Source organism: Schistocerca gregaria, chromosome 2 (genome assembly GCF_023897955.1).
Source record: "Schistocerca gregaria isolate iqSchGreg1 chromosome 2, iqSchGreg1.2, whole genome shotgun sequence".
Lineage (NCBI taxonomy): Eukaryota > Metazoa > Arthropoda > Insecta > Orthoptera > Acrididae > Schistocerca > Schistocerca gregaria.
The window spans coordinates 762,785,473-762,807,015 of NC_064921.1; the positions used below are offsets into that span (position 1 = coordinate 762,785,473).

Consider the following 21,543-nt stretch of genomic DNA (forward strand, 5'->3'; position numbering starts at 1 on the left):
GCGAAACCTTCATGATCATAAAGTAAATTTACATTTAACGAAATTTCTAGAACTGTGTAGAATGGGTGCTTTATATCTCTGAGAACAAACGGTTAATATTACTTCACGTGTCTACAGCCCGGTTTCTTGCTTTTTCTGCCGTCTGAGCTTCTACCGATAACATATAAGCATAACCCATCTGTACTTGCTGGTTTAATAATTATTTTATTTAGCTGTGTTAATTATTTAAAAGTGATTACCATCCTATCTCCTTATCGTACAAATAACTTTTATTGCGTTTTGGATGGTTTTCAGCGGCCAACTAAGAGAAGTTGGAGACGATCTGTTCGAAGGTGAACGACTGAACACTATTCATCTTCTTTCGTTACATCATACTTACTTTAACAGAAGCTGCACCCTCCTCCACTTCCTTCCGCATCAGAGATATTTTTTCCGATTATTTTAATTTTTAATAGCTTACGTAACTTTTTTTCGAATGAATTATATGGATTTGATGAGTTTCCCGCCATCCAGCAACGACTCCAACAAATCTACTCAATGACTTATAAGAAATTATACGATAGACCAACAGGGGTAAAAATTCAATGAAACTGCAGATTTACAAGTGTGCCATAAAAAGAAATTGTTCTTCGTCATCAATGTGGCTTTTATTTTTGGTGCAACAATTAACTTACGTAAAATAATATATTAAGTTTGTGCATAAGTTCGTTTTTATTTTGCATGGTGGTATACCGATTGCTATGGGTTTATTTATCAATCGTCATTTTTATTTGAAGTTCACTGTTGCTATATTTGCGTTTACACATTGTCATTTTGTCATTTGAAGATAGTGAGTGGCGCTATGGACAAATGGAGAGCCAAATGGAGGAATTAAACATTTCCGACATATAGGGATGGCGGCAGCGGAGGAAGCCAGAGACATTTGCGCCGTTTATGGGGGTAAGGCCACTGGACACAACAAGACAAGCAAATGGTTTTCTCGTTTTAGGGAGGATCGTTTTGATATTAGTGACTCTCCATTTTCAGTAAGATCTTCAGGATATGATGATCATTTAAATGCATTAATCCACAACGATCCACATCAGTGGACTCGACACCTGGTAAATGCAATGGACTGCGATCATTCCATCACGTGCGACTTTTGCATGTAATAGGGAAGGTTAAAAAATCGGAAGTATGGGTACCGCATGCTCTAAGCCAAAATCACAAGAATCGGTGGGTGGCTACATGTGCATCTTTGACTGCTCGTCATCAACTGGATCGTGAACACAACAGATCATTCCCATGTTGTATTGTTACTGGTGACTACAAATTGTGTCTTTATGAAAACGTAAGGAAAATACGGGAATGGCTGAGCCCAAAGAAAGCAATAGCTCCCGGTAATAATACCTGCGCACATACAAAACAGATGTTGTGCATCTGGTGGAACAGCGACGGTGTGTGTATTACGAATTGCTTTCTCGAGGTGTAACCATCGCTCCTGTCATTTATTGCCAACAATTCAGACGTCTTGCGGACTCAGTCCACTAACAACGACCAGAAAGACTGCGTAAAGTGATGCTACTCCACGATAACGCCTGCCCACATTCTGCTAGACAGACAAAAACACTATACAGGAGTTACGTTGGGGAGTCATACCTCACCCAGCCTTATTCATCTGATCTTGCGCTCTCAGATTCTCGTCTTTTCCGCTCTCTATCGAACAACCTTCAAGGAACTCTCTTTCTGGATGAAAATGCCTTTCGAACATGGGTTCTTCTTCGCCTCAAAACCACATGATTTCTACCGTCGCGGAACCAGAGGTACCCCAGTGTTGCCAGACTGTTGTAATTAGTGAAGGAGAATGTATTCTTGATAACTAGCGTCTCTGTTATGTTATCTGTCGAGTTTATTAAACTTACGGAAAAACGCTACGAATTTATGCACCAACCTAATACATTATTCTGATGTCGCCCGTTGAGAAACTTTCAATTACATATTTGAGAAAATACCTAGTGTACACTAAATGAGCTTCTTGTTTCTTCTGCGACTTTGAGGCAGGTGGATGATTACTGTATAAAGTGGTGAAATAAATGCTAAGCAGGTGCGCGAAGGAAGCTGTGCGTGTACGCCAGCGTCAGCTGATGACCAACGGAGAGCGTCAATAAGGTCGTGCAAATTGCTGGCGGCACTTCGGCAGAAAGGACATTGTGGCGGGGGAGATAAGAGGGGCGAATATAAGCGTGCGCGCGCCCGGTCGGCGGCAGTGCTCGATGCGAGCTGGTGGCGCGAGGTGCGGCCGAGGCGTGTGACAGGACTGCGATGAGAGGGGAGCCGCGAGCCGACCGCTACTAGAATGGACTCCAAGACGTACCGAAGCGAGCCCAACCCCCGGCTGACCGCCAACCCCGTGTCCAGGCTGTATATGTGGTGAGTACACGCTCGCGTCTCTCTACCCCTCCGGCAACGACAGACGCCAAACCCCCAATGCCGCGGTGATACTTCTTCAAATTCTGATTTTTTTTTTTCTGAAGCTCCCTAACGTTGCAGGTTGAGAATAATGAACGGCTTATAATTTTATCATTTATTTTTATTTTTTGGGTCTTTTATTTTTCCATAATAATGCATGCATTGGGACTCTTTGACCGCAATGCAATACTGGGACAGTTTAGAATGTGGCATTCAGTAACATCTGACAGCTTCAAGACTTATTGGTTTAAGGTGAAATGTTTGTGTGCATGGTTTTAAAAGAATGCGCTCTATGAAGTTGGAGGATAACGATACCTTCCCGAGTATCAGACATATTGCACGTGCCTCATTGTCATGAGAAGCGGGTCGTGGCTCAAAGTAGCGTTAGACCTATTTGCTCTCTTCGTTTACGGAGTGCAGCAACAAGAAAAAAAGAGGGGGGTGGGGTGGAAATTATGTTTTAAGTGTGGGGTTTGCTCGACAAGTTCTGTTGTCTACCGGTCAGTGGTCGTAAATTACTGGTGTTTGTGGAGTAAAGATTTTGGTTCGGTTGTTACAATCGCGTACTTCACCTAAGTAGTGCAACATAAAAGAAATGTGTACTTCATTTAAGTCCGTTTTCCGTGCTTCCGGAACAATATCTGGACAAGATTGACAAAGAGTCAGCATCGAAACAATTTCATTCCTTTTCTTTCCCTCTCATATAACGTCTTTGAAACTTAGTCTACAACAGGCAACACGAAATCAAGATGCGTCTAACCTTGTGTTGCGCTGTGCAAAAACACTAAAAATGAATTAATTTTCATCTTAAGGAGGCGACGATTTACAGCTCCTACACACGTTTTTGAAAAATTATATTTTGCACAACAACTGTGTGTCACAATTAAATGATTTAAAGCCAACTGCAGTTGTCATTTTCTTCATTTACTCGTTGTGCTATTGTACAGCTTCTGTCATTAGACTATAGTCGAGAATCTTTACAAAATTTTATCGATGCGCCTGGACACAGGCATGGTGTAATGGACACCCATGAATTTTTTGTACGAACTTGATCATGGTCCAATGACGGAAATTGTCCAATAGTACTAAAAAAAAGAAGAAATCAGCTGCTGGCGGGACTAAATCATGTATAGAATTATTCATTCCAGCTGATGACCCATTCTCAATGAAAACGATCGAATTGCACGTCACCTTATAAAAAACAACCAGTTGCTTTTAAATCAATTTTGTTGAACATCGGGCGATTCAATAAATATTTAATTTTCCGTTATGTCTTATAAAAGCTAGAATTTTTGAATGCGATACAATTTCATCTTTACTTAATTACTTCCATGCAGCCTTAAAGGTAGAAACACTTCCCGTAAAAAAGAAAAGTCGTCTTCGATTAAAGTATAGGCAACAACTGCACACTTGTATTTCTTATAGAGTTCAAATCATTACAAATGTTAACTGAAACTTCTGATCAACTGTTGCTATTAGTTCACCATGAGATCACCGATGCCCTTATGATCAGCGTTTTGGCGAAGAAATGGTAATGCATCATTTGTCAATTTTAAATACCGATCGACTCAGAATTTTCTTTTGAAAAGTGGGCAATTTAATTGAATGACTGTTTCGCTAGGAATAAGATTTTCATCGAATAAACGAAGAAATAATAAAAAATACGTTTAATTACTAGTTGCTGCAACTATCTGACTATTATTTCTGGCAAGTAGCACAGTCTAAAACGGTCATTCGTTCCTCATCCGCGCTTAAAAACATTACTGTGGACCTCAGTTTTATCGTATTAGCCACGTGTTCTTTCCTTTATATGCAGTAACTTGCTGTACGTTAGTCTCTATGGTTGTTGGCATGTGCTGTGCTAGCTAGCTGTAGCACACAGGATGGAGAGCGAAGGGCGAGCATCGCGTGAGGCAGCTGTTCGTCTCTCGCAGCGCTCGGTGGCAGTGAATGGGCGAATCGTAGCGGTGCGCGTTCACTATGCAGACAGGCGCGCCCGCCCACGCATTCACTGCTCTGCGACTCGCAGCCGCTGCGTACAGGCTAAGGGCAGCATTGCACCCTTACTGCTGTTTCACATTCCGTCTCCCGACAAAAGCAACCGGTTTTACTGGTCACACTTTCTCTAACTTCTTTGACTACGACAAATATGCCAATTTTGTTTCTTTACTGTTGTTCCAACCCTCCACGCCCCATGTGGATTCTAATAGATAACCAGCGCTGCAAGTATGTTAACAATATACTTCAAATATAAAACATTTGTATATGTTTATGAAATACTCCTAATTACTGTAAAAAGATGAATCCGGAGCTTTGGTTCAAAAAATGGTTCAAATGGCTCTGAGCACTATGGGACTTAACATCTGTGGTCATCAGTCCCCTAGAACTTAGAACTACTTAAACCTAACTAACCTAAGGACATCACACACATCCATGCCCGAGGCAGGATTCGAACCTGCGACCGTAGCAGTCGCGCGGTTCCGGACTGAGCGCCCACCGCGGCCGGCCCGGAGCTTCGGATTCTAACGTTAGTGGTATGATGTCGGTCTGAGTCATTCTGATTAAATGTGAGCGGGTTACTTTGCGTGGCAATATAAAGTAGGACAAATGAACTCAGCCGATTTTAGGAAAAGTAAATTGACAACCTTGATTAAGTAGAAGAGCTCTGAGAACACGTAGCACATCTGTAAATGTATTTAGATCCACAGCATTTTCGGCCGATCGGTTCTAGGCGCTACAGTCTGGAACCGCGCGACAGCTACGGTCGCAGGTTCGAATCCTGCTTCGAGCATGGATGTATGTGATGTCCTTACGTTAGTTAGGTTTAAGTAGTTCTAAGTTCTAGGGGACTGATGACTTCAGAATTTAAGTCCCATAGTGCTCAGAGCCATTTGAGCCACAGCACTTTCGAGACTTATTTCAGAGTACTTTGCAATGTCTGAGATACTCACCTCGTTGTGTGGTAAGACGAAATTGAAAGAATATGGAAGTGTACTGTCTGACTTGGACATATCCACCTGTCAATACAAAAATTATAGAGATACTCAAGGACTTTAATTGGAAATCTGCAGAAGAAAGACAACATTATTTTCATCAAAAGGTACTGGACAAGTTTAAAACAATATTGCTGCTTCTCTTATTTATATTATTGAAAGCAAGCAGTTATTTCCCCTGTGCTTTATTTGCGTCTGGAACATGGAGGGAATTGACAAATAATAGTAGAATGTACCCTACACAGTGCATTGTGGACTGATGTTGGAGAATATTTGTGAAAGAGTAGATGTGTATTTTTGTAATCACCTTCTGTCTTGTGTCATCTGTGATGGCATATATTGGTCTATACATGTACGCAGGTTTGGCAGGCTGTTTCCACATTTGCCTTTTTAAAATATAAATAATAACAGAACGAAACCAGTCACTAAGTTTTAAGTTATTTATTTGCGGGAGGTTTTGCTTACTCATCAAGCGGCAGTTTCGGTGTTTACTTCATATATATTGCTCCTAGAAAACTAACGACGTCGAAATATCCGCATTACTGTTCATCTTTAATGCCTACTTTCCTCTTGAGAAATGCACTGATATCGAACTAGCTGCAGTTTTATGCACCTTTGCGTTGTACTTTCGTCGATGAAAGTACACAACGAAGTTGCAGATGTTTCGATGTCATTGCTTTCTCAGGAGCAATTCACCTGAACGAAACACCGAAACTGCCACCTGTTGAAGGAGAAAATCTCCGAAAAAACTTAAAATTCAGCTGTGTTTTTTATTTTTGTTTCGTCCGTAACTGAATGGTTAGCGCCGCTGGCTTCGGTGTGAAAGGAGTGACGTTCGATTCCTGGTACTTCCTCAGATTTTTTCTGAGGTAGGGAGGTCTAGTAGGGATCCGCTCAGCCCTTGCGAGGCCAAATGAGAAGCTGCTTGACTAAAGAAGCAGTGTCATCATCAGGATTCACCAGGGCTGGCAATAACGGCTGGAAGTATTGGCGACTTGCTGATCATATGTTCCACGATCATAGACCGCTCCTCGTACTGTCTTGCAGGCGGGGGTCCGCCAGTCGAAACAGACCTAAGGCGTAATCCGTGAACCTGTGCGTTTTGCACCCGCTCCTCTGGAGCAGAGACGCTGCACCTTCGTTCCTGTCACAGCCTCCACATCATTTATGCCGAAAGATCTTGAGAAACATCTCAGGTACGAAAAAACAAGAAGTCTCGATTTGTAGATCAACTCAGGAACTCTATCAGAATTTGGAACCAGTTTCAAGCATGATACGAAAGACTGAGATTTTCAAAGGACGGACGACAGCACGTTGGCCAAGAAGGTACGGGACGCAACATGACTAACAGGTAACAACGGGATAAAAGTGTCAGTAGGATTGGAATACGCGAGAACAATCCGTACGCAGTAGTGCAGGATAGATACAGCTAAAGGAATACAGTGGAAGCCCGCATGTGGACTGATGCCAGAATTGAAATTAAGATCACGGAAGCAGGGAGATTCAGGAGGAGCAAGAGCACGAAAGGAGAGCAAGAGAACGAAGGAGAGCAATAGAACGATAAGAAAGAAGACGTACTGAACATGTGATCCGTGATCCTAAAGGGTCGAAACGAACGAAATAATAAATATTTCTTTTATATACCGGATGTCTCTTCTAAGACTCGACAGCTGAATTTTTTGTCGGTGTTTCCGCAGATACTTGCAATTTCTTTTTTGCAACGCATAGAAGGATTCAGCCCAAGCAAATACTGCTATCTCGTGTTCATACGACTCCCAACGTCAACAGAAAGCGTCTGTTTGTTTCTACTCACAAACATGTGCATTTCTATGTGGTTTTTCGATAGAATTGTGCCAAATTAGTACAGTGCTATATTCGGTTTCACATTATGTGTCAACAGGACAGGATAACTCGAAGAATAACTGGTACTCCAGGAGCAAAAGAGTAGCGGTCTGGCTTGGCAGCAGCAGACAAGACAGTGAGGCGGGCAAAGAAGACGTGAGGGTAATTATGGGGAGTGGATGGTAGGGGACAGAAATACAATCGAGGGCTGGGGTGTGAGCCGGCCCATGGTATGGAGAGGGAAAGACGTAGGAGCTGGGGCTTCCCAGTGTGGGGTAGCACAGGGAGGGAACAGGGTGGAGCTGGTGGAATGGATCAATACCAGAGTGCATTTCAATGTCTGGAAGGGACACTCGGTTGAAGTTTAGTTCCTGTTAACTGTTTCTACAACTCCACGATTGAACAGTTTTGCTAGCGGAATCAGATATCGATCTGCTGACGTCTTTTATTATTTTTTAACGCTAGCGCTATGCTGTACCTACATACCTTAAAACTCACCAAGGGAGTTCTGTTTTGAACAGCTGCACAAACGTCAGCAGTCACTAGTAGAGTCAACTTTACACGCGCGATATGGAAACGCTTGAAAAGATCTTTCCAATGTCTGGAACTGGCCTAACAGAAAGGAACGGAGTCGTCTCACTGTTGCACCCCTTCTTATATGTTCGAGATATTTTTCGGTAATAAACTATCACTAGATACATTCATTTACAATGTTTTACATCGGATGTAAAATATTTGCTGTTACACAAGCATGTGCTTATACCAAAATAAATACAAGTTCAACGCACTTACAGTCATCGGTGCCTCAGTTACCTGATGATATGGACGTATATGTGAATTCCTTCGCAGTAAAACTAGATATCACTCTTTCATAAAAGTGACTTTCGCTTTATGTAAAACACGGAATATTTCAATCACTTTTATATTTTCAGGGCCGTTTACTCTAAATGGGTGGGTGGTCGTGTAAGCGTAATCTAGAGCATAGTCCTCATATTCCCCGATGCGTCTAAACTCTGAGACCTTTTGTCTCTAATGACGTAGCATTCAATGATATTTTAAGCCTAAAAAAGAAAACATAAAGTTTTGGCAAGTGTGGAATCCTAGAATGATATACTAATATCTTTAAAAGTGTGACTTGCTTTTCCCTACTGGAAGAATAAGAAAAAATAGTTTAATTTGTATGCTTTAGTTCTTTCCTAATTTAATCAATTCTTTCCGGTCGCTTTCCTACCTGAAAATGAGGTGATTATACGTGTCTCAGATCCTCACCTTAAATCACGACGAAGTATTTTTAAGGTCTGGCGTTTCGGCGCCAAGGGCGTCCAATAAAAGAAATGCTAATACTAGAACGAGTAATTTGGTCTATTGTTTAGAACCTGACTCACACGTAAAACTGGAATGAATGTTTACACAATGATACAATACAGCTGGAATACACCTATCAACAATCATCGACCACTCCTTGTTACTTAGCGATGTGCTCTGAGCTTTAGTCTCATCACTGGAGGCTTACAGAAGTTCGGAAACCAAGCGGGAATTAGATTGTACTCATTGCAGACCTGTGTGTATAGAAATGTGATAAGGATCGTTCTGAGATGAAAGTAGTCACTATCAGTAACGTTCGTAATAAGATTAAAACGTAAGATTAAAGCTGGTCGCAGCGACTCTGTCTACTTTGAATCCCGCTTTTGGAATTAAAAGAAGAATCGACTACAATACATCGCATATGTTCGTTATTAAATTCCTTAGAAGCAATTTCAGTTTTGGGGACAATAGCATATGAATATAAAGCTTGTGATAATGGAGAATATGACGTTAAAGTTTAGGTTGTCTCGCCGTTTTGTAAGGTCATGAGTTCGAGACCTACCAGCCGGATGAATTTCTTTGAAGAATCCATCAAAGGCTGACAGTAAGAACAGCTTGTAATTGTCAAAAACCCATGTAAAGAAAGGCCACAGTGCTTCAGAAACAAATTTATTCCACACATCTACTTTTGAAAAAATCTGTTTCAATGCAGCTTAGGCCGTGTGTACAGAAATCACTCGCGAAAACCTGAGGTAAATTAAATAAATTTTTTGTCTACTACTTTGGATCAGGGTGGAAGGCTCTCTTAAAATTTAGAGAAATACTTTTTAACGGGAAAAAAGTCTGTTTATAAAGACCACCGTATTATCGTAGTTCTAATCTCTTTGCAATTCTGAACGTAGCAGGGATAAATACGGGGACCGAAAGGTGATCTACAACTTATACAGAAACCAAATTGCAGTCATAATAGTCTGAGGACATGAAAGGGAAGAAGTGGTCGAAAAGGTAATTAAGGTAGGGCTGTAGCCTATCCCCGAAGATTTCCAATCCTTACACTGAGCAAGCTGTGAAATAAACTAAAGACAAATTTGGATAGAAAATTAAAATTCAGGAAGAAGAAAAGAAAATTTTGAGGTTTACAAGTCGATTGTATTATAACTGCGCCAAAGTGTCTCGAAAAGAGGTTATAGGATGATCAACAAAAGAAAAGCAAGAGTAATGAAATAAAGTCGAATTAAATCAGCCGATGCTGAGGCGATTGGATTAGGAAACGGGACGCACAAACAGGAGACGAATTTTGTTATTTGAGCAGCAAAATTAGTGACGATGGCCGAAGTAGGGTGGATACTGGCTTAGCAACAAAAGTGTTTCTGCAAAAGAAAAATTTGTTAACATCGAAAACAAATTTAAGTGTTAGGAAGTCTTTTCTGAAGGTATTTATATAGAGTGTAGCACTCTAAGGAAGGCCGGCCGGAGTGGCCGAGCGGTTCTAGGCACTACAGTCTGGAACAGCGCGACCGCTACGTTCGCAAGTTCGCAACCTGCCTCGGGCGTGGCTGTGTGTGATGTCCTTAGGTTTCAGAGTTCTAAGTTCTAGGGGACTGATGACCTAAGCAGTTAAGTCCCATAATGCTCAGAGCCATTTGCACCATTTTTAACTCTACGGAAATGAAACCTAGACTATAAACACTTTAAAAAATATGGCTCTACAGAAAAATGATGAAGCCTGGATGGGTAGACCTGACGGCTCATGATGAGGTACTGAATCGGATTGTGGAGAAAAATAATTTATGGGGCAACGTAACCAAAAGAAGGGATCGGTTATAGGACACTTTCTGAGGCATCAAAGAATAGGCAATTTGGTTATGGAGTAAAAATTGTAGAAAGAGACGAGGTCTTGACTACAGTAAGAAGGTTAAAATGTATGTAAGCTGCGGTAGTTACGTAGAGATGAAGAAGCCCGCAGAACATAGACTAACGAGGAGAGATAAATCAAACCAGTCATCGAACTGAAAAACATCTTTCCATCATCAACACCCTGATCGTAGAAGGCCTAATCTGACAATTTCCAACGTGAATAGTGGCTCATTTGCCCCTTCCTTCATCGTAGAAAAACGCTGAGGAACCATACGGCGAACTTGGCCTGATTTACCGACGCGACCTTGTATCAGTCTGGAGCAGTTGCAGATAAGCCTCAGTGCCTCACTCTGCTAGGAGAAATGGGGCACTGCCTCTCTTTTCATAGTATTATCGTGGTCAGTGGACAGCCAGTTGGGTCTGTGGTTACACCTGCGTGCCGAGGTGGGTAGAAATCCCGCGTGCAGCGGCCGGCGCACAAAGGATTGAGGCGGCGTTTGCGCCCGCTGGCTGCACGCGCGGCGCTGCGGCCGGCAGCGGGCGGCGCGGTTGGCTTCCGAGGAAGCGCGGACCTAGTGCGAACCGGTTGAGGTTGGTTACCACCGAGTCTCGCCTATGTAGGGTGCGCGGTCGCCACGGCCACTATATTTAAGACAGCTGACGCTACGGCCGCACGACAGGAGCACCGCGAAAATCTTCCTGGATGGAATGCGTCTGGACGAGGCAGTACAAAACACCCCGATTGTGTCCGCACTGAGTTGCCAGGGTACGATCCAGTTCGTACTGATACACATTTCGCAAGCTGTCAGCAAGACACTAGAAGCAACTGCTGCAGTTGCTCCATGTCTTTCCTTAACTACAACAGACAGTTATAGTTTCAGGTTGACTGTCCCTAAGGACGTTGTGAAAATTATTAAACTGCCTCTGAAGGCAACCGGTTATTCTGTTTATGATTCCATGATGCACTTCGGAGTTTCATAATTCAGGCATCAGGCGGGGCGCTAGGGTTGGGGGGGAATGGAAGTTCATGTGTCATGAAAGTTGATTTCACATGTGTGATTCGATGGACAACCTGTGCCAATGTGCGGTAGTAGGACGCGAATATAAAATTGTTAACTCCAAAATTACAGTTATGTAAGTGCTTGCATGGAACAGGTGAATAGCAACAAAGATACTCTTCACTTACTACTATTGTTTTTCAAACCGCAGCCGGCCGTAGTGGCCGAGCGGTTCTAGGCGCTTCAGTCCGGAACTGCGCGACCGCTATGGTCGCAGGTTCGAATCGTACCTCGGGCATGGATGTGTGTGATGTCCTTAGGTTAGTTGGATTTAAGTAGTTCTAAGTTCTAGGGGACTGATGACCTCAGAAGTTAAGTCCCATAGCGCTCAGAGCCATTTGAATCATTTTTGAATTTTCAAAATGTATACACATTACATGTGTCAGTTATCATAAACAGACAATTCAGAGATGGAGTACTACGTTATTTTGTGTCTCAGTAGATCAGTAGATTGCTGGCTACGATAGCAAATATACGCCGACTTGAAATATCTCCCCTCCTGATTCCCCCCCCCCTTTTTTTGTCCGATCTGTGTAAACAGTTAGCGACTAGGCATTTTTCTGACTTTCTTAAGTGTGTAGTTGTAATACGCATCGACAAGAATAGGGATCATGAAACAAGCTGTTACTTCTCAGTTTTTAAAAGTCACACTATTCTGTGAACAACGCAGTTAACGGATTTCCAGTGTGGTTTCAGTAACTGATTCCTGTGAATAGAATATAAACCAAAAATTCTACTTGAGTAGCTGTTATGGCGTTAATGACGTCCCGTTTCCGTGGATAGAGCCTTTTCTTCGCAACAGAAAGCTGACGGTCACGCTGACAAACTGTACTATGGGAAATAAACCAAATCAAAATTGATGAAACATAAGATATCGAGTCCACAAGTTTCAGTACAGGAACGACTTCTGTTCCTAGCCCACACTTACTTTAAAGCAATCTTCACAAAGATAATGTCTGATAATTGCGCAAACACATAAATCAAGTATTCAAACTCATCCATACCAAACACAGGCAAGATGATAGCTGAACAAACTTACCACTGGTTCAGAGCATCAGTTTTATCATATGGAAGATTGTACTCGCACAGTTTGAGAGAAATAAAAATGTCTAGCTGGTGTCAGTGACCAAAATTGATGGCCATCCAGTGAGTGAAAGCCTCAGTGTGAAATTCCGTGGTGTTCAAGAGGATAACAAACTAGAACGGGGACAGCATACCGATACGCTGTTAAAGAACTCGCATCTCGCATATTTTCTTATCTATAAATATGCTCCATTGAGCTGAGTTTCACACGAAGGAGCTAGACGATTTGCAGATTTTCTCTCCTTATGTTCGTATGAAATGATGTTTTGAGTGATCCCGCTATACGCTTGCCCGCGGATGGCAAAGGTCCCGAGTTCGAGTGTCGGTCCGGCACACAGTTTTAATCTGCCAGGAAGTTTCAGCGTGTGTTAAGTGTATCATTTTGACGCAGCGTTGTTATGTAATTCTGTATGGATGCAATTATATCTTCCTACACAGCTGACGTAGATAATGCACATTAATACTGTGATGCTTGATCCACAGGCAGCCACCTCAAGTCGTGCTGGAATAAATGTCTTCCCGTGCCTGTGCGCTAATGTCCTTGATTAACCCTGCGTTGCTTGCTACTGTGTTCGTTTGTACCAGCGTTGCTACGAGGGGTCTCACAGACCCAGCGTGCGTATCAGTCTCATTTGTTAACGATAGGGAACACAAAAGGGTTTCACATTCACGGATGCTGTCTAGATTAAGTAAATAAACACATTTTGCTTTGGGATTGAGTAAATTGTTGTCTTTCATTACTACGTAAGCAAATTAGTGATTCTAACGTTTACGTACCTTACAGTACAAAAATGGTTACACAATGTGACTGTCGTGTGTCATAGCACACGAAGTAGAACAATGAAAGCTACGAAAACCAAACTCAGGTATGAACAGATGAGTAGAAAACATGTACGAAAACGTTGTAAGTAAACGAAGAGTCTCCACAATGTCTTTTGAACGTACTGTTTCCACATGTTTTACCACACCACGCCACTACATGCAGTATTTACAAAATAAACTTGAGCGTTTTTTTGAGTCACACAAACTTATAGCATTTATAACAAATATATTGCTTTCTGCTATATTTACACCCATAGCACCGTCCTCTCTCTAAGGCACCGTATTCTAGTTCACACTTCCATGGTCTTGCTTTTCGAAACCCGCCAGTCTGTAGACAGATCTTTTGAGAGGTCGGTTGATATGCTGACGTGTGCACTACAAACGTATTTGTGTTGGGACAAACGATACCATCATTGCACCTCTGGGTCTTATAGCCCCAACAAGTACTTACCTACTTCCTATGGTCGGTCTGGCAGACCCAAACACGCTACAAGCACTCCTAGACAGTGGACTTCCGCCGTCACTTGACGAGCAAATGGCACAGATGGAAGCTACGAGGAACGCTGCTCGTGTGCAGTGCTGTGAACCAAACGAAAACGAATCGCTCACACAAGTCAGGGGCCGGGAGACCCACCAGTAGCAATGCAGGGTTAAATACCTAACTTCTCTGTAGTGTCTTAGGAAGTGAAGGTTCAAATGGCTCTGAGCACTATGGGACCTAACATCGGAGGGGAAGTGAGGAACGATAGGTCCTAGATGATGATCCACTTATTGGATGGCGACGTTAAGTTTGACGGCCGTGTCTGTGCCATTTAGAGGTATAAGAAACGTGCCAACACTGTGCTGTGGCTTTCATAACGATTCATGTGAATGCACACATAGCACATGGCACATAGCACTGCACCCTGTAAACCCATATCCCAGTTATAACTAGGACCCTTAAATACAGTTAAAGTCGAGAAAAAAGTCCTTCAGTTAATACACCACAAGGTCCGAATTCGAGATAATAACATCAGCAGTTATGTAACTGGCATTTCGTAGCATCTGGTCTTTAACTCAAGGATGTTATGAAATTCAAATCTAAAAAACAAGTAGCCAATAAGATATGAATGTGTCATAGAACCAGCAGCTACAGGGTGCTTCACTGACACCCTGTAAACTTCAGGACAGTTTCATATATCACAAGGTTTATTATGGTGATTAGGTTAACGTTATGTCAATTTATATTCGCTTAATTTTCAGGTTAGTAACTTATTTCACCCAGTTATTCGAATATAGTCGAGAAAAGATTTAATAATTTCAGATTGCAATATTACTGGTCAATTTTGAACTCTTTGTCTTGACGTAACACTGTGAAGCTATAAAAATGAATTGCGCTCATGAAATAAGTTGTCTAGAATGCAAATGGAGGGCTCGGTTTTGTCGGGCGAGTTCTAGGAAGTTTGAGATTCAGTGACACTCTGCTTGGATCACAAGTCGGTGTAGTATATATGTAACAGTCAACCAAAAAATTGCTTCCTCCAACGCGTATCTCGCGAGAAGACCAGGAAGGCAAAGTTAAAGAGATTCGAGCGCGCACGGGGGATTACTTTCTTTCTTTCTTTCCGTGAATTATTCGCAAATGGAACAGGAAGAGGGGCAAGTGACAGTTGGACACAACGTATCCTCCGCTACACACCGTAAGACGGCTTGCAGAGTATAGATGTAGCTGTAAATGTCAGAAAGGTTAACTGTTGATAAGATACAAGTTGCTATTACGTTTAGATTCGCCTTTAAATATAAATTTTATATCGTGGGACGTCCCAGGGGGTAGTAAAATACTCATCTCCAGGGGCAGGTTCCAGCGAAACTACTGAAATACTCTCGCGAGTAAAAAATTCAGTAATTGTATGCACTCTGTAACATACTGCACTGTTCTTACGCAGCATGCGAAGTACACTTATATCTGTACGTTAAGGCATCTTTGGGATACACGAAACAATACATACTCTAAAAGGTGTCCTGTCAATATCGTGACACAAAAGTCAGGGATATGACTTCAAAGTATGCTGAAAACTGTATATGGTGTCCCTTCTATGGTTGCATACAGAGCGTCTGTATAGAGTACGATGCTCTCGATACTAGTACAGGACGCACGAAAATTTCACGAAACGTAGATGAGGCCAACCAGCATGGCTTGCAGTGATGCCTGCTAGCAATGCGCACGTAAGAAGGCGGATGCATGATACGTTCTGCGCAGAGAGGGACGGAAAACTGTGTCCCTCGCCACACGTTCCAAGTAACTGGCAACTTTGGGATAGAGCACTTCACTGATACACTGCTTCTGCTTATGACTTTCCCTAGGTAAATTTATATACTCGCAAAACTATCGCTGTCTTTTCTTAACGTACTACTTGTCATGTCTGCTTTATGCTACCCAAAATAAATACTATAGTGTTATATTACGAACAAAGTTTGTTGATTGGCACAACTGTATCAAACGTACTGTTCTCTTGATCAAATATACCAACTTTAGGCTCGTAATAAAAAAAATTTTCTCAATAATAAAATCTATTTTTTTAGTAGTCTTCCAGACATCTATGACTCATAATATCGTCTACAACATTAATTCTTAATACAATAAACGACGCATTAAAGGGTAAAATATGAAAAAATACACCCATCTAGACTAATAATAATCTGTAAAACTGGAGTGTATCTCGCTGCTTGAACACGTTTCTCCAAAACTGCTGGACGAATTTCCATGTGGCTACCACAGGCGACTTCAGCGTGGCTTGTGGCACACTATAAGTTTAATTTCATCAAGCTGGAGCACGGGCAAAAAGATTATGTTCGAGTATAATGTCTTTTCTGGAGACTAGAAATCTACTCTGTAGGAATCAGCATGGGTTTCGAAAAAGACGGTCGTGTGAAACCCAGCTCGCGCTATTCGTCCACGAGACTCAGAGGGCCTTAGACACGGGTTCACAGGTAGATGCCGTGTTTCTTGACTTCCGCAAAGCGTTTGACACAGTTCCCCACAGTCGTTTAATGAACAAAGTAAGAGCATACGGACTATCAGATCAATGGTGTGATTGGATTGAGGAGTTCCTAGATAACAGAACGCAGCATGTCATTCTCAATGGAGAGAAGTCTTCCGAAGTAAGAGTGATTTCAGGTGTGCCGCAGGGGAGTGTCATAGGACCGTTGCTATTCACAATATACATGAATGACCTGGTGCATGACATCGGAAGTTCACTGAGGCTTTTTGCAGATGATGCTGTGGTGTATCGAGAGGTTGCAACAATGGAAAATTGTACTGAAATGCAGGAGGATCTGCAGCGAATTGACGCATGGTGCACGGAATGGCAATTGAATCTCAATGTAGACAAGTGTAATGTGATGCGAATACATAGAAAGATAGGTCCCTTATCATTTAGCTATAAAATAGCAGGTCAGCAACTGGAAGCAGTTAATTCCATAAATTATCTGGGAGTACGCATTAGGAGTGATTTAAAATGGAATGATCATATAAAGTTGATCGTCGGTAAAGCAGATGCCAGACTGAGATTCATTGGAAGAATCCTAAGGAAATGCAATCCGACAACAAAGGAAGTAGGTTACAGTACGCTTGTTCGCCCAATGCTTGAATACTGCTCAGCAGTGTGGGATCCGCACCAGGTAGGGTTGACAGAGGAGTTAGAGAAGATCCAACGGAGAGCAGCGCGCTTCGTTACAGGATCATTTAGTAATTGCGAAAGCGTTACGGAGATGATAGATAAACTCCAGTGGAAGACTCTGCAGGAGAGACGCTCAGTAGCTCGGTACGGGCTTTTGTTAAAGTTTCGAGAACATACCTTCACCGAAGAGTCAAGCAGTATATTGCTCCCTCCTACGTATATCTCGCGAAGAGACCATGAGGATAAAATCAGAGAGATTAGAGCCCACACAGAAGCATACCGACAATCCTTCTTTCCACGTACAATACGAGACTGGAATAGAAGGGAGAACCGATAGAGGTACTCAGGGTACCCTCCGCCACACACCGTCAGGTGGCTTGCGGAGTATGGATGTAGATGTAGATGTAGATGTCGTAATTGGTAGTTTTACCCCTACTAATACCATAAATAGGAATGTAAATCTGTCCGTTATGTTTTCATGACCAACCCACTGGACTGATTTCGATGAAATTTGGTGTGAGGATAGCTTGAAGCGTGAGGGAGAACATAGGCTATTTTAAAAGTGTGTAGTACGAGACATTCATTGAGTTGAAGAATATTACGCGAATTAGGGAAAATAATAATTCCAATCCCAAAGAAAGCAGGTGTTGACAGATGTGAAAATTACCGAACTATCAGTTTAATAAGTCACAGCTGCAAAATACGAACGCGAATTCTTTACAGATGAATGGAAAAACTGGTAGAAGCGGACCTCGGGGAAGATCAGTTTGGATTCCGTAGAAATGTTGGAACACGTGAGGCAATACTAACCTTACGACTTATCTTAGAAGAAAGATTAAGAAAAGGCAAACCTACGTTTCTAGCATTTGTAGACTCAGAGAAAGCTTTTAACAATGTTAACTGGAATACTCTCTTTCAAATTCTGAAGGTGGCAGGGGTAAAATACAGGGAGCGAAAGGCTATTTAGAATTTGTACAGAAACCAGATGGCAGTCATAAGAGTCGAGGGACATGAAAGGGAAGCAGTGGTTGGGAAAGGAGTGAGACAGGGTTGTAGCCTCTCCCCGATGTTATTCAATCTTTATATTGAGCAAGCAGTAAAGGAAACAAAAGAAAAATTCGGAGTAGGAATTAAAATTCATGGAGAAGAAGTGAAAACTTTGAGGTTCGCCGATGACATTGTAATTCTGTCAGAGACAACAAAGGACATGGAAGAGCAGTTGAACGGAATGGAGTGTCTTGAAAGGAGGATATAAGATGAACATCAACAGAAGCAAAACGAGGATAATGGAATGTAGTCAAATTAAATCGGGTGATGCTGAGGGAATTAGATTAAGAAATGAGACACTTAAAGTAGTAAAGGAGTTTTGCTATTTATCAAGTAAAATAACTGATGATGGTCGAAGTAGAGAGGATGTAAAATGTAGACTGGCAATGGCAAGGAAAGCGTTTCTGAAGAAGAGACATTTTTTAACATCGAATATAGATTTATGTATCAGGAAGTCGTTTCTGAAAGTATTTGTATGGAGTGTAGCCATGTATGGAAGTGAAATATGGACGATAAATAGTTTGGACAAGAAGAGAATAGAAGCTTTCGAAATGTGGTGCTACAGAAGAATGCTGAAGATTAGATGGGTAGATCACAAAACTAATGAGGAAGTATTGAATAGGATTGGGGAGAAGAGAAGTTTGTGGCACAACTTGACTAGAAGAAGGGATCGGTTGGTAGGACATGTTCTGAGGCATCAAGGGATCACAAATTTAGCATTGGAGGGTAGCGTGGGGGGGGGGGGGGGGTAAAAATCGTAGAGGGAGACCAAGAGATGAATACACCAAGCAGATTCAGAAGGATGTAGGTTGCAGTAAGTACTGGGAGATGAAGAAGCTTGCACAGGATAGAGTAGCATGGAGAGGTGCATCAAATCAGTCTCAGAACTGAAGACCACAACAACAACAACAACATAGGGAAAATATTTACTCTGACTTTTTCATATCTGTGAAAAAGCTTCTATTAGTTGATATATGCTATGTGACATGATTCAAAATAATGAATACAATGTTTATACAATCTCCAATGTGTTTAAGCCGTAGTTCCTCATCATTTGTTGTACAGTGTACACTTTGTATGATGTACAGCTACTTCAGTAGCACGATGCATAGATGTGCGTTCCTCCCTATACCCCTCAGCACCCACTGCCTGACAGCGACGCATCTTGCGTTGGGACAGCTTAAAAGGGGGAAAGTGGGATGCGCTTTATGAGTGATGCTTACCCAAACAAGCAGCTGATGTTATTGCACATGCAGTAGCTTACTTGCAATCACAACAAAACAAATGATTGCGAACTCAGCCACTTGTAACATATAGTAATGAATTGTAGCGTGGATTGAGTTTTTTTAAGAATAATAATGAAGCTTTAAGAATGTAAGATGGACTGATGTTTAGGCTTTGTTTGCATAGCTGCTTAATATAACTAACTAGCACGTAGCTTCTTTCAAATTGTTTGTGTTTACTGTGCCTGAAATAGACACATATTTTATAAATTATTTATCAGCAGTATTTACACTGCATGAATGGATTGAAAACCTCGACGGCGCTGTACACACATCTAGGAGTCACTACAAACAAAAGTACGAAACGGGCAGGTGGGCGAGTGCGGGGGGGGGGGGGGGGGGGATGTTACCACCATGGAATCAAAGTACTGAGTGGCAGGGAGAGACAAGTCGCAGCCAGTGATTAAGCGAGAGAGGGGTGGAGATGTTGAAGGACTTTTCGGAAAAGAACGGCGTGGCAATAAAAGTACGGCAGCGGAAGGCACAGTTCAGGCATATGCTAAGGTGTCCCTTCAGTTGATTGCCAGACACTGACATCCTGGCGCGCGCTATTCTTTTTTTCTTCGTTTACATCCATTGACATATCAAGAAACTCATTTCAGAACTTCCATGTACTCGACATTTTTAAGGGAATACACGTATTTCGAATTGTTAGCACAATGTCGGCACTAGTACAGTGTATATCCACCTTTCGGAGCAATGCAGGCTGCTATTCTCCCATGGAGACGATCGTAGAGATGCTGGATGTAGTCCTGTTGAACGGCTTGCCATGCCATTTCCACCTGGCGCCTCAGTTGGACCAGCGTTCGTGCTGGACGTGCAGACCGCGTGAGACGACGCTTCATCCAGTCCCAAACATGCTCAATGGGGGACAGATCCGGAGACCTTGCTGGCCAGGGTAGTTGACTTACACCTTCTAGAGCACGTTGGGTGGCAGGGGATACATGCGGACGTGCATTGTCCTGTTGGAACAGCAAGTTCCCTTGCCGGTCTAGGAATGGTAGAACGATGGGTTCGATGGCGGTTTGGATGTACCGTGCACTATTCAGTGTCCCCTCGACGATCACCAGAGGTGTACGGCCAGTGTAGGAGATCGCTCCCCACACCATGATGCCGGGTGTTGGCCCTGTGTGCCTCGGTCGTATGCAGTCCTGATTGTGGCGCTCACCTGCACGGCGCCAAACACGCATACGACCATCATTGGCACCAAGGCAAAAGTGACTCTCATCGCTGAAGACGACACGTCTCCATTCGTCCCTCCATTCACGCCTGTCGCGACACCACTGGAGGCGGGCTGCACGATGTTGGGGCGTGAGCGGAAGACTGCCTAACGGTGTGCGGGACCGTAGCCCAGCTTCATGGAGACGGTTGCGAATGGTCCTCGCCGATACCCCAGGAGCAACAGTGTCCCTAATTTGCTGGGAAGTGGCGATGCGGTCCCCTACGGCACTGCGTAGGATCCTACGGTCTTGGCGTGCATCCGTGCGTCGCTGCGGTCTGGTCCCAGGTCGACGGGCACGTGCACCTTCCGCCGACCACTGGCGACAACATCGATGTACTGTGGAGACCTCACGCCCCACGTGTTGAGCAATTCGGCGGTACGTCCACCCGGCCTCCCGCATGCCCACTATACGCCCTCGCTCAAAGTCCGTCAACTGCACATACGGTTCACGTCCACGCTGTCGCGGCATGCTACCAGTGTTAAAGACTGCGATGGAGCTCCGTATGCCACGGCAAACTGGCTGACACTGACGGCGGCGGTGCACAAATGCTGCGCAGCCAGCGCCATTCGACCGCCAACACCGCGGTTCCTGGTGTGTCCGCTGTGCCGTGCGTGTGATCATTGCTTGTACAGCCCTCTCGCAGTGTCCGGAGCAAGTATGGTGGGTCTGACACACCGGTGTCAATGTGTTCTTTTTTCCATTTCCAGGAGTGTATTAGTCGTCCTCTTAACTTGTTTCATCAGTGGCAATGCTTCTTAATGTGAAAAACAGGGAGTTACACTGCGGTTCGCAGCCCACATTAAACGGTTTGTTGCCATATAACTGGCAGGGTATGTCAATTCAAAGGCTGCAGAAGGAATGGTACACCGGCTACGTTAGGATCATGCCCACTAAGGCTATGTGGTATTCAAACGAACCTTCGG

At 43.0% G+C, this 21,543-nt stretch overlaps 1 protein-coding gene across 1 annotated transcript in view; it reads left to right on the plus strand.

The window, feature by feature from the left end:
- The first annotated feature begins 2,232 nt into the window (after window positions 1–2,232).
- Window positions 2,233–21,543, plus strand: part of LOC126334985 (ATP-binding cassette sub-family C member 4-like) — a 378,851-nt gene continuing 359,540 nt past the window's right edge. Inside the window, exon 1 of the mRNA XM_049997794.1 lies at window positions 2,233–2,409. Within this exon, the coding sequence (XP_049853751.1) occupies window positions 2,336–2,409 (74 nt within the window). The 5' untranslated portion in view covers window positions 2,233–2,335. The remainder of the gene's footprint in view (window positions 2,410–21,543) is intronic.